The 15,614-nt window shown below is 29.7% G+C and overlaps 2 protein-coding genes across 6 annotated transcripts; one reads left to right on the top strand and one right to left on the bottom strand.

Annotated features, from left to right (window-relative positions):
- Nucleotides 1–1,627: 1,627 nt before the first annotated feature.
- On the top strand, nucleotides 1,628–6,662 carry LOC107622634 (protein PIN-LIKES 3). 4 transcript variants are annotated; one of them, XM_088502549.1, is made up of 11 exons: nucleotides 1,628–1,743; nucleotides 2,339–2,526; nucleotides 2,633–2,712; nucleotides 2,934–2,992; nucleotides 3,421–3,542; nucleotides 3,714–3,911; nucleotides 4,014–4,106; nucleotides 4,338–4,438; nucleotides 5,056–5,108; nucleotides 5,757–5,942; nucleotides 6,337–6,662. In XM_088502549.1, exons 2-11 carry the CDS (start codon nucleotides 2,392–2,394, stop codon nucleotides 6,459–6,461), a joined length of 1,152 nt encoding a protein of 383 aa, XP_088358675.1. In that variant the 5' UTR covers nucleotides 1,628–1,743; nucleotides 2,339–2,391; the 3' UTR covers nucleotides 6,462–6,662. The 4 variants fall into 4 exon arrangements, with proteins under 4 accessions (XP_088358675.1, XP_088358670.1, XP_088358677.1 ...); XM_088502544.1 differs by lacking the exon at nucleotides 2,934–2,992 and adding an exon at nucleotides 2,809–2,933; XM_088502551.1 differs by lacking the exon at nucleotides 2,934–2,992 and adding an exon at nucleotides 2,809–2,933 and having other exon boundaries at nucleotides 1,646–1,743; nucleotides 2,477–2,526.
- A 451-nt stretch (nucleotides 6,663–7,113) lies between these two features.
- On the bottom strand, nucleotides 7,114–15,220 carry LOC107619863 (diacylglycerol O-acyltransferase 2D-like). 2 transcript variants are annotated; one of them, XM_088502541.1, is made up of 9 exons: nucleotides 14,995–15,220; nucleotides 14,199–14,273; nucleotides 10,784–10,869; nucleotides 10,279–10,385; nucleotides 10,038–10,193; nucleotides 8,869–8,955; nucleotides 8,675–8,772; nucleotides 8,035–8,199; nucleotides 7,114–7,614 (listed from the first exon to the last, which is right to left on the bottom strand). In XM_088502541.1, the coding sequence occupies exons 1-8, from the start codon at nucleotides 15,174–15,176 to the stop codon at nucleotides 8,055–8,057; spliced, it is 936 nt and encodes a 311-aa protein (XP_088358667.1). In that variant the 5' UTR covers nucleotides 15,177–15,220; the 3' UTR covers nucleotides 7,114–7,614; nucleotides 8,035–8,054. The 2 variants fall into 2 exon arrangements, with proteins under 2 accessions (XP_088358667.1, XP_088358664.1); XM_088502538.1 differs by having other exon boundaries at nucleotides 8,112–8,199.
- Between the last annotated feature and the right edge of the window lie 394 nt (nucleotides 15,221–15,614).

The following is a 15,614-nucleotide window of genomic DNA, read 5'->3' as shown; positions in this document are numbered from 1 at the left end:
GTCTTATAAAATTCTTTTTCATATGTTAACCCTTCATGTGAGACTCTTTTTGAAAATTCATAACATAACATGTCATGCACTAATGTTTTATAATTGTTTTGACTTTTAATTTAAATGACTTAAAAGAGATAAAAAGAAAGGTTGAAACACGTTTGGATCCCTTTAAAATATTTTAAAAAGGTAATATAAAAAGTATCTCTTATATATATATAAACTTAATAAGTACTACTAGCTAGAAATAACATAAATTAAATCAACAAGGCTGGTTAGGTTATTAATAATAATTCTAAATTAAATCAGATAATGACGTTAAGCAATTGATCAGAGAAGGGTTTAATTTTATTATGGTTGATGATCAATGAACTTGTACATTATTAGTAGGACGATGTTGTTTTAACTTAATTAGAGATGTTATAATTTATATAATATTAAAAAAAAATAGGACGAACTAATATTAAAAAAATTCCTTTAAAGTATTTCGAAAAAGGAGCGGAAATAATTTTAGTAAAGTCATTTTTTTCTCTTAATTAATTATCGGGATAATGATTATGAATTTATGATAAATAATAAATTATATGTGTTGCTAATAAGGTTGCGAGTTTGAATCTCTCTATCTTTTGTAAAAAAAAAAATAAATAAATAAAAACTATATATGTCACGTTATACAATTTATTTATTTTTATCTATCTCCAAATAAACTTTCAAATCTCATTTATTAACATACACAATTAACGAACGTGTTGAACAATTTTATTTAATAATTCTACGACTTTTGCTTACAATTTGCCAAATTCTTAGTCAAGAAGATTATTCTTTAATTGATTTGGCTATAAATTAAATAACCTCAACTAACCATGTATAAGATTGATGGGAAAAATTTAGTGAATTTACAATCTTAATAAAAACAACAATTAATTTACGGCCAATTTAAAACCACAAAAGAAAACCAATTTTTAGTTTTTAAGTAATAATTATTTGAGATAATCATTTTATTTTATTTTTAATTACATACATAGAAGTAGAACTAACTGTTTTCATCCACAAAATGATTGAAAAAAATCTTAATTTCAAATAAACTAAATTAATTGTAAAAGTTATCTTTATTAATTTCTATGCATTTATTTTTACAAAAATAATATATGTATATCGAATTAAATTATCAATATATATGTAGTTTAATTCATTTTGAATGTGTATTTTATATTGGTGATCGATTTTAATGTAAACCTAATATAATTGTAATTTTTATTTATTTGATAAAATTACTAATAAAATTTAAATTAATTGAAATTATCTAATTTCTAAATAAAAATTTAAAAATAGATATTTGTTTGAACAAGGAGATAGTGCATATAGAATAGCATTTTTAATATATAGAATAATAATATTTATTTTCAATGGTTTCCAAAATAATATTTCTATATCTATATTTTTCCTCTTTTATTTTTTTTTCTGATTGAATTTTTATATTAAAATTAAATATATCTTTTTATTCCCCGTTCTTATCATTATCATATGGCTCACTTTTTGTTTCAAAATTAAATATATCTTTTTCATAAATTCCTTTGTTTTTTATTCTCTATAAATTAAACCTTATATATATATATATAGTTTTTATTCTCCTTAGCGTTTTGTTGCAACACGTAAATGTTCCTCTCATGACACCATTTTCTTCTTCCTTATCATCTCAGCCATCACTATAACACCATCAAGCTAAGGCAAAAACCATTTCTCTCTATTCAGGTGAGGAATCTAAAAATTTATTACAGTCACCATATATATATATAGCACGTATTCATTCTTATTTTCATTGCATGTGTTCAACCATAATCAAATATATATATATATATATATATATATATAATTATGAATCACATGCCACCCATATTTTTGTTTCTTTTGTATTGATATATGTTTAATTAATAATTAAAAATTATATATATCACTGTATCATTGTCAGTTAATCTTCTGCATATCAATGTCAGTTGGTCACATTGTGTTCAGTGTTTGTGTCAGTTCATTGGAAGATGCATTTATTGGTAATTTACTGTGTACGAATTTATTATCTAATAAGGGATGAATAAATTAAATATAATTATTATTATTAAAAAAAAAAGATTTTTTATGCACCCCATTAATTAATATGTATATAATAAGACATTGAAGTTAATTCCTCTTATGTTCATATGATTTGGAATAAAAAGGTTGCTTGGTGTTATGTGAATGCTTGTCGGTTTCTTTCTTTTTTGTTGGGGTTATGTTTTTTTGTTATTTTCAATGTGAACAATGTAATTCAGAATCTATTTTTTTTCACATGAATTATTATTATTGTGTGTAGGATTATATTACATTACACCTTGTTGAAAGTGCAAGAACTTGTGACAATAATAGATGGGGTTTCTGGAGCTCTTTAGTGTTGCTTCCTTTCCAGTGATCAAAGTCTTGCTTGTTACTGCAATTGGTTTGTTTCTTGCAGTGGATCAGATTAGTATTCTTGGAGAAGATTCAAGGAAGAAAGTCAATCATGTAAGCTTTTATTAATTTGTTTCTGTGTAACTTGCTAATCCTAAAATATGATTTATGATAGCCAACTTTAATTACTTGTAGCATTGATCTTATTTTTCTGTGACAGCTTGTATTTTATGTGTTCAATCCTTCATTGGTTGGTAGCAGTTTGGCCAAAACAATTACTTTGGAGAGTTTTCTATTAGTGTGAGTATTGTTTTGTGATCATAACTAATTAGAGGATTATTATTATTATTATTGGTTTGTTGAATTGAATTTGACATATTTGGTTGTGTGAATTAGGTGGTTCATGCCAATCAACATTCTTGCTACATTCATATTAGGATCAGGATTAGGATGGATTGTGATTAAGATCACAAGGCCTCCAAAACACATTGAAGGTCTAATAGTAGGTTGCTGTTCTGCAGGTACATACATACATACATACATACATATGATGCTTTCACTAAGGCACCCTTTTTGGCTAGTAAGTCTTTTAGTTCAAAAATTAAGTAAATTGGGAAAATTTCATTGCAAGACAGAGAAATTATGCATGTTTTTGTATCTATCTCTTCCTCTAAACAAATTTCTGTGTCACAATATCTTTGTATTTCTATGCTGAGATAGTTATCATGGCATATTTGAGAAATCTTAGATAACCAAAATGGAAATATTGTTAGATAATGTCTATAATCATATTAGAGCTCATATGTTTCTGTTAATTTGTACAAAGTTGTTCAGATTCTTCAACAGAATATGTAATTCTAGGAAACAATGTTACTTCAATGTAACATGAGACTGGTGTCAAAGATTTTTACACATGAAAACTTTGGAATGTGTCATTTCTGTGATTTTGTTTATCTTACTTAAGCTTCAAACTTCATGTATTCATTCATTCATCATAATGTGAAACAGGAAACTTGGGAAACTTGCTGGTAATTATTATTCCAGCCACATGTAAAGAAAAAGGAAGTCCTTTTGGAGATCCTGATCTCTGCTATCAATATGGAATGGCTTATGCTACACTTTCTATGGCGGTATGTAACTGTCGTTTTATCTGTATGATTCTCGAAATAAACATTGTGTTCTGTTCTGAAATAGTTCAATACTTGTTGGTGAATCTATTCTAGAATGAAAGAATGAATGAAGAAAACAAAGGGGTTAATTTGTTCTAATTTTGATTATTACTACTCATTGGGGAACCTTAGATTGGAGCAGTTTTCTTATGGTCTTATGTTTACAACATAATAAGAATTTCATCAAGTAGACTCCAAAAAGAAGGCACCAACAAAGTGAAGGCTTCAGGGGAAATATCTCACTCAGAAACTCTTAATCCTGCAAAAGACACATTGGATGATGCATACACCATTCTGCTTCCAACCCCAGAATCTCAGGAAAAACTCAAGGTTGCCACAAAAAAAACATTGTATATATTCATGAGTTTAATTTAGATAAGCAAGTTTTGTTAATTTTCACCACACAATAATATTTTGGTGTCATTTCTCCAGATTTCAATGTCAAAAAGAATTAAGAACCAAGTGGAGAAGATTGTTAGCAATGTCAATTGGAAATCCATGTTTGCACCATCAACCATTGGAGCAGTATGACACTTTATTCTCTCTTAAAATTCATATTTTGTATGCATTTTTGTAATATAGGCTGCACTAGTACCTTAGTTTTGTCTGCAAATGATGAGTGCATAAAGTTAGTCTCACATCGAAGAAAACAATAAAAAATGAAAAATTTATAAGATGAGAAACCCATTAAATTGTATGGATTTCTAAACAAAGGTATTATATATTTTGTTTTGTTTTTCTCTTTTTCCATCATAGATTTGTGGCTTTATGATTGGTGTAATTCCCCAATTAAGAAATGTATTGATTGGAAGTGATGCTCCACTTCGTGTGGTTGAAGACTCTGCATCCATGTTGGGGTATGCCTCTCAAAACTTGCTCATCACGATTTTAAATTATAAGTCTATGTTTAAAATAAGAGTGAATACCTCACCCGACCCTGACAATTATCTCGAAAAGACAAGGCCCCAAAAAAAAAGCACTTAATCCAGTCATTGGTATTTTTTTTTGGACTGATTAGCCCCTGTGACAAAAAAAATAACATTGACTTTTTTTTGGTACAGGGATCTCGTTGTTCTTTCGAAGTAATTATCAAGGATCGAGTTTGATTTTTTTTTTTGTCAAGAGCCTCGTTGTCTTTCGAGATAATTGTCAGGGCTGTTTTGAGTTTTTCTCTTAAAATGATATACATACCATTTTTTATAAAGCACTTTAATATTGTTTGATCCACCTTACATAACTAAAAGGAAAAAAGTAACTTTCTTACATGTTTTTGCATGTTCCAAAAGTTCAAAGAATAACTAAACAGCTACTTTAGTTTTTATATAAATGTATTATGTATGTAACCCTTAAATAGAGGTGAACTTTAACTAATGCATGCACTTTCTATTTTCTTAATTATATGTTGTCTAAGTAATTTTATGCCATTATTTTGTCTCTGGATTCTAAAGAATACAACTGATTTTCAATTTTTCAGTGATGCAGCTATTCCAACCGTCACACTTATAATGGGTGCAAACCTACTCAGAGGTACACTATGAAAAATTGAAAATGTTATTAATTATAGGAATTTAATTAAAAGTGTTTAGTTATAAGAAATTGATTGAAAATTGTCGTGAAATTATAAAAATCTCTCTAAGGAACTAAATCTACATTTTATCATTATTTTTTAACCACTATACCGATTTTTTGAACAAAAATTGTTTTATGTATATTAAAAACCAATTATTATTATATATTTGTGTATATATATATATATATATATATTCATTTTGATTCACAATTTTTTTTCTAACTAAATATTCAGACATAAAAATAATTAAATATGTCATAATAATATAATTAAATTTATAATAAACGAATAATCAGTAATATAATAAAACTTTTTATGAGATGCTAAATACTTATTTTAGAGGTAATGACTTATATATTGATAACTGATGTATATAGAGCTGGCAATTCATACCCTACCTGCAGGTATCCAATCCGGTCCAACCTGTTCGAGTAGGGTAGGTTACCCGACCCGCTGCGAGTAGGGTAGGGTACGGTCTGGATATGCTTGCGGGTAGAGTTAGGGTAGGGTCCAGACCCTACCCTACTCTATCCATTGCCAGCCATAGATGTATATTACATGATTTTTTTTTTCTTTGTAAATTAATGTTATGAATGCATTTCCAGGCTTAAGGGGAGCAAGTACCCCATTATGGACGATTGTGGGAATTATTGTTGTTCGGTACATTTTTCTGCCACTTTTGGGTGTTGTGGTTGTTAAAGGAGCAATACACTTGGGTTTGGTTCAGTCTGATCCCTTATTTCAATTTGTTCTACTTCTTCAATATTCACTTCCACCAGCTATGAATATAGGTACACACACATTTATTCCTACTTTTTAATTACCAATTTTATTCATTATCATACTAATAATATTCTCCAAAATTAGATTATGAAAATATACATTAACTTTTTTTTCTTCTAAAATTGAGATAATGTTATATTTGATTGATATTCATGTATTTTTTTGAAATGTAACACTAATTCTATTTTATACAAGGTGGAAACTCAGGTGCAGTCGACTTCACGTGAAGTTGATATCTGAAAGCCGTTAAATGATTTGACTGATTTGACTAAATTTTTATCTAACGGCTCTCAACTATTAACTTCACATGAAGTCGACTTCACCTGAGTTTTCACCTTTATACAAAGAATCAACTGCGTGTGAAACTTTTAGAGATAACTAACCATGAGTCCACGTTGTTAGGAACTATGGCTCAATTGTTTGGATCAGGTGAAAGTGAATGCTCTGTAATCATGCTATGGACATATGCTTTGGCTTCAATTGCTGTAACTCTTTGGTCAACCTTCTTCATGTGGCTAGTTGCCTGATTTTGTATTCATATAATAATTATTTCATTTTTATTAATTATTTTATTTCTATAGTATTATTTCCCCTCAAGTTTTCACTAACTTTATTTTAGCAATTGGTGATATTGACAAAATGTTAAAGAGAAAGAAGAGTAGGTAAAGAAATTGTTGCATGTATACATGTATAGCTACATTCTGAAGTGTCATAATATTGTTGATGAAGTGCTTGTTTGAGTGTCAAATATTAAGTTGTTAGAAAAATATTTTTTTAATAAAAAAGATTTTTTTTTAGTATATTTGGTAAAATTTTAATAGTAAAAATAAAAATATTAAAATTTTTTTTTTTTAGAAATTATAATTTATATCCTTTTTTTTAAAGATTGTTTTTACTTAAAGAAATATTTTATATTGTTGTACTTGAATATAATTGCTAAAAAAAAATATTTACATAAAAGATATCTAAACATAAAATTATTTTTACTTTTTTATAAGATCTTTTAAAAAAAATCACTTGAAAATAATCTTTTTGTAAAGACTCACCCAAATAAATCCAAAGTCTTAACTATAATACTTTAGAATATGCAACTTTTATCCGTAACAAAAGGGTCTTATTTAATTAAGAACAAAAACAAAGTAAATAATGAATGAAGATTCAAAGAATGAAAAAAGTATAAAACTGAATGTGAATGATATTATTGGAATGACACAATATGAGTTACTATATCTGGGAATTGGAGTGTTCCTTAATTAATTATAAAGAGGAATACTTTACACTAATAGAGAATGACATAATTATTAAGGTGAATTCCCAAATAGGAAAACACAAGACAACTACTTAACTGATGAATTTATTATATTAAGAAAAATATGAAATAAGAAAGGTGGAAACTCAGGTAAAGTTGACTTCACCTAAAGTTGATACTTGAGAGCCGTTAGATGATTTGACTGATTTGACTAAATTTTTATCTAACGGCTCTCAAGTATCAACTTCACGTGAAGTCAAGTTCACTTGAGTTTTCACCAATAAAGAATACACATACACGATCATATTCATGCATGGCCTTGCTTGTAATCAAACAATTTTCAACGAAAGGTTTGGATATCCAGCTTGAGTTTTGTACCGTTCAAAAAGATCTTCAACTGCTTCAATAAACTGACTTTGTACTTTGCCAACCTAAAATTTATTTTCCATCTACTGTTAGTGTTCAAGTAGAATAAAATATTGTTAGAAGACTAAAAGTTTTAATTTCTCAAAATATCTATTATATAGAACAAAAAATGTATGAAAAAGAAGATATATATACAATTCTTGAAAAAAATCCAAAATAGCCCCTGACAATTACTTCGAAAGACAACAGGCCTTTGAAAAAAAAAACTTCAATCTGGTCCCTGATAATTACCTCGAAAGGACAACGAGATCCTTGTGCCAAAAAAAATTAATATTATTTTTTTTGCACAAGGGCTAATCAGTCCCAAAAAAAAAATCAGAAGCCGAATTTAGTGTTTTTTTTTCTTGGTAGCCTCGTTGTCCTTTCGAGATAATTGTCAAGGCCGTATGGGGTATTCACTCTACATTCTTTGAGTAACGCATTACCTTTTTCTTTTCTTTCTAAACTAACATAAAAAAATATATATATATATATATATATATATATATATATATATATATACCTCCTCCACGGTTGGTTCTGGAATTTTGTTGACCTCAATAGGTTTACCCACCACAACATATATTGGACGTTTGAATGGTATTGGAGACCTGAATAGAAAAGAGGACTTGTGCTAAAATTATATTTTCTCAGCCTCAAAAATGAAAAATTACTTAGGTTAATTATATTCTATAAAAAAAATTCTCAAAAGATGCAATATAATATTAACTAAATCGTTTAGCGGCAATTCAAGTCCAAGTGTCACTAAAGCGTTTAGCAATGGTTGAAAACCGCCACAAACTATAATTACTATTGTAATAATTCTTTAGATAAATTCATGGATTCTAACCATATTTAGTAGAAATTTACATACACGGTTGTTTTCATGTAAAGTGATAATTAAGAATCATTAGATCATAATTTAGTTAAATTTGTCAAATCATTTAACCGTTCTTAGTTATTGATTTTATATAAAAACAACTGTACGTGAATCTCCACGTTTTTATTTATACACCACCTTCAATCATTTCTATCCAAAATTCTAATTATCCAAAAGGTACATTGACATAAAAAATAAACACAAACCCGAAAATTCCCCAAAAAAATATTGGGGGGAATTTGATGGCCGTTGCAAAATTGAGAATCAACTTCCAATTTGGTTTCCACCAATTATAGATATCTGACTATATATAGCACCATTGCATCAAAAGAGAAATTGTAGTTAGTTAAAATAAAAAACATGAAGTATTAAAAGGAATAATATAGATCCATGAAATTACCTGTCCAAAGCAGAAAACTGGAACAAGAGGTTTGCCCTTCTCCATTGCTACGCGGACAAATCCTCTTCTTTCCTTAAGAAAGATAACCTATAAAATACAAAATAATTAAATCATAAATGAAAATAGTAATTAAATCCTCTTCAATGATTCCATCAGTCCATCTTATCCAATGCTAGAAATAGGATAATGCAACAACACAATAAATTTAAAGTGAAAACTCAGGTGCAGTCGACTTCACGTGAAGTTGATAGATGAGAGTCGTTAGATGGTTTGACTGATTTGAGTGGGTGTCCGCGGATCGGATCGGATCGGATATGGCCGAAAATTCGATCCGATCCGCACAATTTCCATCGGATCGGATCGGATATGATATCCGTACTTTTTAGTGCCGGATCCGATCCGATCCGATCCGTACATTTGCGGATCGGATCGGATCGGATATCGGATATATCCGCATAATTAAACCTTCTCTTTTTAATCGTATTTCTATGTAAAAGAATTCGATAAAAATATTTCTTTCATATTTTTAAACTTATTTATTCCTAAAATATTTTTAATCAAACTCTCTCTACATAACAAAAATAAAATAATACAATATATGAATAATAATTACTAACTAAAAGATACAAACAAGTAAATATAATACCAAACATATATATATATTTATTTATTTATTTTTTAATTATTATAGTGTGGATCTGCGGATCCGCGGATGTAGAGCAGATATCCGCGATCCGATCCGCAAAGGGTGTGGATTGGATCCGATTAATTTGCGGATCGGATCTTATCCGCAATTTTCGGATCGGATGCGGATATTTACCGCGGATCTGCGGATACGATCCGATCCATGGACACCCCTAGATTTGACTAAATTTTCATCTAACGGCTCTCAACTATCAACTTCACGTGAAGTCGGCTGCACCTGAGTTTCCACCTAAATTTAAATAAAAACACATATAGAAAACATTAATACTCCATTTGTTTTATAATATTTATTCCATTTGCATTTTTAAAGGTTTTAAAATATGTCATATTTATAAATATTTAGGGGGTATTAATTTTTTCTCTAATTAATTTATTCATAATAATAATATAAGTTGATTAAAAAATAATGATAACTTTTGATATATGAATAATTATATAGAAATGAAGGAAGAAATTAAATGCACCTCAGAACTATACTCCATGAGAGATATTTCTCGCCATCCACCAGGCACAAGAATGCAACTATAGCCAGAATCCAATAGCGACACAAAATTTTTCTTCGACACTGATGTAAAACCCAACCAAGTCCATATGTGTCTCAAAAATGGTATATAAAATATCTACAGAAAATTTTAAAATTATATACTTATTAATGATAATCATTACAAAAAAATAATTAAATTCTCAAGTAGAAAAAAAGCTTACCACACTGCTTGCAAGAACTTTTATCTTAGGAAGAGGTATGAGACCTGTGCTGCTTGTTAGTGCAATAATGCCATTCGACAAAATTGAATGTGGTTCATAACCAAAAACTGCACATTAATAGGGCCATAAAATAACAAAATGATTTCACTCACCAAAATAATAATTTATTTTAATAATATAGAATAACAAAATCTTAATCATAATTAAAATTCAATCTAGTCTACAATTAATTAGCATGAGCTCATATATTATAAGTTTAATGTGATTAAATATTTTTTGATAGATTTATCGTCATGAACATATTTTAAAAATAGAAATTTAATTTTGAATGTAAATAAAATGTTATGTTATTCCACACTCTATGCATACCTCACAATTTAATTTTAAATGAAACGAAGAACAAAAGAAATATATACTTTGTAGGTATATAAAAATGTTATACTATCAAGTAATTAAGCATAGTAATTATACTGTAAAATTTAATCAAGAGTAGTTTGGTTCAAACCATAAGCACGATTAGGATTGAAGGCCTTTATATCCTCTACATGAAGTGTCACGGGAAAATAACTGCAAGCATGTTTGCATATAAACCTGAAAAATAGAAAATAAAAATAGAAACAGAAAACAAGGTTTATATTTGGTTAGTTAATAATTGGTCTGTGTTTTATTTTTCTTTTATAACTGGTACCTAATTTATTTATTTTTTTTTTATCAATAATAGGTGTGGACTTATTTGTTATAATTTTTTTTAGTGTGAGTACAGTATATAAAGTGTACATAGTATATAACGTGTAATAAAAAAAAAGTCTAGGGGCCAGCAACTTTTGTGTTTTTCTGGCGAGCACTTAACCATCAAAACAAAAGTGAGTGATCTCTCATCATTAGATGTAATCTCACACCATTAAAAACACTATTGATGGCCAATTGATGGTTACAAAACACCAAAATTGCTGGCCCCCTAGCATTCATCATAAAAAAATAATTTTTAAAGAAATTTTTCATTCTTTTCAAAATGAGAAGAACTTATTTTTCTCTCTCTTAATCCCTTCTGCTTTATCAAATCATCAACATCACAACTTGAATAGCTTAGACCATGAGATTATTTTTATGGTGTAGTGGATGCGGAGAGCAACCAAGCTCTGAATCAAATTGAAAAAGTTGTAAATTGAGATCCAAGCTTCGCCAATTTTGCCATTTTCTTTCTTTTCCTAATTTTTCTTTCCACATCTCCTTTTCCCTTTCCTTACCTCTTCCTTCAAACTCATCCAATAGAGTTTTATGAGAGGCTATTTCGCAAGATTCTTTTTTTGTGAACATAGCTGTTCCTATCAACGAGTTAGAACATAGCTGTTCATTGATTTCTCAAAATGGCAGACATGTAAACAGATCCTCGAGTGATGGTTTTGACCATCATAGCAATGCCAATCTCCTCCATCAACTCACGAATCTTTAATCTCAAATTTCGAAGAACACCACAAGTCCGATCAATATCAATCAAAACCTTATTTTCTTCTCCCTAGAAAAAATTTAGGCTTATTTTTTCTACATTAACAAATTCAAGAACAAAATTAGACCCAAAAGCCAGAAAAACAGCCTTTTTCAGTTTTAAATTAGGAACAAAAGGTTTTTGACTTATTAATTTAAAATAAAAAGAAATTTTCATATCTAGCCATGTAACTTTCTATGAAACTCATTTTTCATTTTCATATTCCACTACACTGACATTCTTGTGCTACCCACTCGTACTCCACAATGTATTGATATTTTTCAACATGATACACCATCCACACATTATTTGTCACTACCCACACATACCACACTCACAGATTCAAATAAATATTTCTCAAGCTCAATTCACTCACCAATTTTCTCACACATCATTGCACCCATTACCACACCACACACTATAACAATGCACCTGCATCACAAAACTACGACATCACACATGACTGCATCACTAAAAAATATGAAAGTATAAAAAAATCGCCTGCTTATTTAAAGGACTACCATTGTATGATAAACCCACGCAGCTCACTCTAGCAACTTTGCCAATTCTAATTCTTTATATCTTATCTCATAATACTTATCATATGATAAACTAACCCCAAAATATAAGTCCATTTTTCAAGCGTTCACCTCAAATCTAGAATCTAATACTTATGAGGAAGCAGCTACACATGAATGTTGGAGAAAAGCAATACAAGTTGAATTGACAGCTCTAGATTAGAGCAGAATTTGGTGTCTCACTGAACTCCCAAAAGGCAAGAAGACTGTGGGTTGCAAATGGATTTTTCGGATAAAATTCAATCCCGATGGCACCATAGAAAGGCACAAAACGAGCTAGTTGCAAAAGCATTTACTCAAGTACAATGAGTGGATTATAGTGATACTTTTAGTCCAGTTGTCAAAATGACTACCCTACGAGTAATGTTAGCATTAGCAATTGACAAAAAAAATGGCATTTGAAACAGTTGGAGGTCAATACTGCCTTCTTTCATGGAGATTTGGACAAGAAAGTTTATATGAAAATACCACTCGATTTGGCTGTGTCACAACTAGGTTTGATTTGTAAATTACAAAAGTCTCTATATGATTATAAGCAGTTTTTTTATGATTCCCTCTTCATCAAGAAACAATATGAAAACTTCACTGCTATTTTAGTATATATTGATGAATTGGTTTTAACCGGGAATGACATTGGCAAAATCAATTCCATCAAGCAAATTTTGGATGACAAATTCAAAATAAAGGATATTGGTGATCTCAAGTACTTCTTGGGAATGGAAGTAGCACGCACTAACTCTATAATTCACATTTATCAGCCTGGAGTACGCCATGGACCTTCTCAAAGATTTTGGTTATCTAGATTGCAAGCCTCTCTCCACCCCATTTGATTATAGTCAGAAACTCTCGAAGGAATCAGGTACCATTTTAACGGACAACATTACTTATAGACAACTCATCGACCGACTCATTTACCTCACAAATACTAGACCTGATATCTCTTATGCTGTGGGACGTTTGAGCCAGTTTTTGGACTATGCAACCACTTCTCACCTACAGGATACTTTTTGCGTACTCCGATATTTAAAACGCAGACCTGCAACTGGTCTATTCTTCTCCTCTACTTCTAATCTGTATCTTACCGGATTTGCTGACGCTGACTGGGCTACCTGTGCCGATACTCGTCTTTCCGTTTTCGGTTTGGAAACTCTCTCATTAGATAGAAGAGTAAGAAGCACACCACCGTTGCCAAGTCCTTGCAGAAGTTGAATATAGGTCTCTTGTTGTTGCCACTTGTGAAGCTAGTTGATTATCTTTCTTAATGGATTTTATTGGTTTACCGCTTCAAAAGTCTATCACTCTATCCTAGACAACCAGTCAGCCATTCAGATCGCCAATAATTCCATCTTTCATGAAAGAACCAAACACATTGAAGTAGATTGTAACATTGTTCGTGAAAAGTATTTGTTTGGTCTCATTCATCTTATGCTAGTTCGTTCCAAAGACCAACCTGCTGATTTTCTTACCAAAATTTTGCTACCGGGTCCTTTTCTTACTAATGTTTCCAAGCTAGGATGGTTAGATTTATACAATTCTAGCTTGCGGAAGGGTGTTACCTAGTTTATTTTTTTTATCAATAGTAGATGTAAGCTTATTTGTTGTAATTTTTGGATGGGACTACAGTACATAAAGAGTACATAGTATATAAAGTGTAATAACTTAACAAATATTTTTTAAAGGAATTTTTCATTCTTTTCAAAATGAGAAAAACTTATTTTTCTATCTCTTAATCCCTTTTAATTCATCAAACCATCAACATCACAGTTTAAACAATTTAGAGCATGAAATTTTCTTCAAAAACGGGATAAAAAATATTCCATAAACAAAAATAGAAATCCAACAAAGTAACCACTAACCTGGACAATTTTTGACCAAATTTACTATTTTCATCGATAGGAATCGCCACAAACACAAACAGCAAAGCAAATGTCCTGTCATACAATGTAAAAAGACTTTTCTTTCTTAATATTATTTTTTTAGAAAAAATATTAACAGTTAGTAACAAAAATAAAAAAAAGGAATTAAATCACTCTTTGAAAATATAGCCACATGAAAGTAGCCTTCTAAAATATTTGGAAATCAATTTGTTTGCCTCTTTTTTTGAAACTCTTATGCCGTATTTGTTTATAAGAACGAGATTGTGACAAAATTAACATGTGACATGAATAAAAGTATTGTGTATAGACATTGAATTAATGTATTTTATATTCATTCTGACAAAAAAGACACATAAACACTAATAAAAAATTATATTTTTATAATTCAATTTACTTTATCATCAAATAGAATATAAATGTCTTTGTCATTTATATCTTATTTTTAGTATATTGTCTTGTTCTCACAAACAAATACAGTCTTATATTCATATAAATTGAAGAATAAAATATCCCTTAATTTAAAAATAATAAATTTATCTATCAAAATTTGACAAATTAATTTCTTACTATTGAAAAGAGGTGAACATACTAATAATAGTTTTCTCTAAGATGCCTAAGTTGAAAAGATCAGAGGATAATTAAGCTTTTATTTTTATATTTTATTATTTGTACACATTAAAAAACCCAAAGCCATATTTGTATTTTCATGTAAGATTTTGTTTTATGACAATACATGTGTGAGAGTGAGAGGACGACGAGAGAGATGAAGACTCACAAGAGTGCCTTTGAGAAAGGGAGGAAAAGAAGCGAGAAGAGAGTGAAGGCACCATTGAAGTGAATAGGTCCCAACCACAGTGCCAATGCCACCGTTGTTTTCAGGCCTTTCAACAACTTATTGCACGAAGACACATCGCCGGCGAACACCTTATTGGACCTGAACACCTTCTCCTCCGCCATGTTTCTCGCTCTATCTATAACATGTGTTGTGTTTAATTTATAACGTTTGAGTACGATATCAACTATCATTTATACCCTACATCAATTAATTAGATTTAAAGATTGACGTTACCTCTCTTACTGTACTAATTTTGTGTGTACAGTATTTTTTGTATTTTTTTATTTAATAATGAGAACGATGCTTGTGAGGTAAATTAAATGTTATGAAATATGGATGGAAAGCAACAGTGTCAGACACATGGGATATAATAAAAACATGGCAGAAAGGGAAGTTAGGAAGTAGTTGAGACAGAAAGGAAAAATTAATTAGTTGCTGTCTTGATATTCTTTGGGTAAAGTCGTGTGTGTCTATATATAGCATATGCAGCAAGCTAAGAGAACTTGGCGAATTATTCAGTAACTAAAAATAGAAGAACTTTATTTCAGTAACTCTGTTCT

Source organism: Arachis ipaensis, chromosome B10 (genome assembly GCF_059453495.1).
Source record: "Arachis ipaensis isolate K30076 ecotype BB chromosome B10, ASM5945349v1, whole genome shotgun sequence".
Classification (NCBI taxonomy): domain Eukaryota; kingdom Viridiplantae; phylum Streptophyta; class Magnoliopsida; order Fabales; family Fabaceae; genus Arachis; species Arachis ipaensis.
This window is presented reverse-complemented; position numbering and strand designations above follow the sequence as displayed.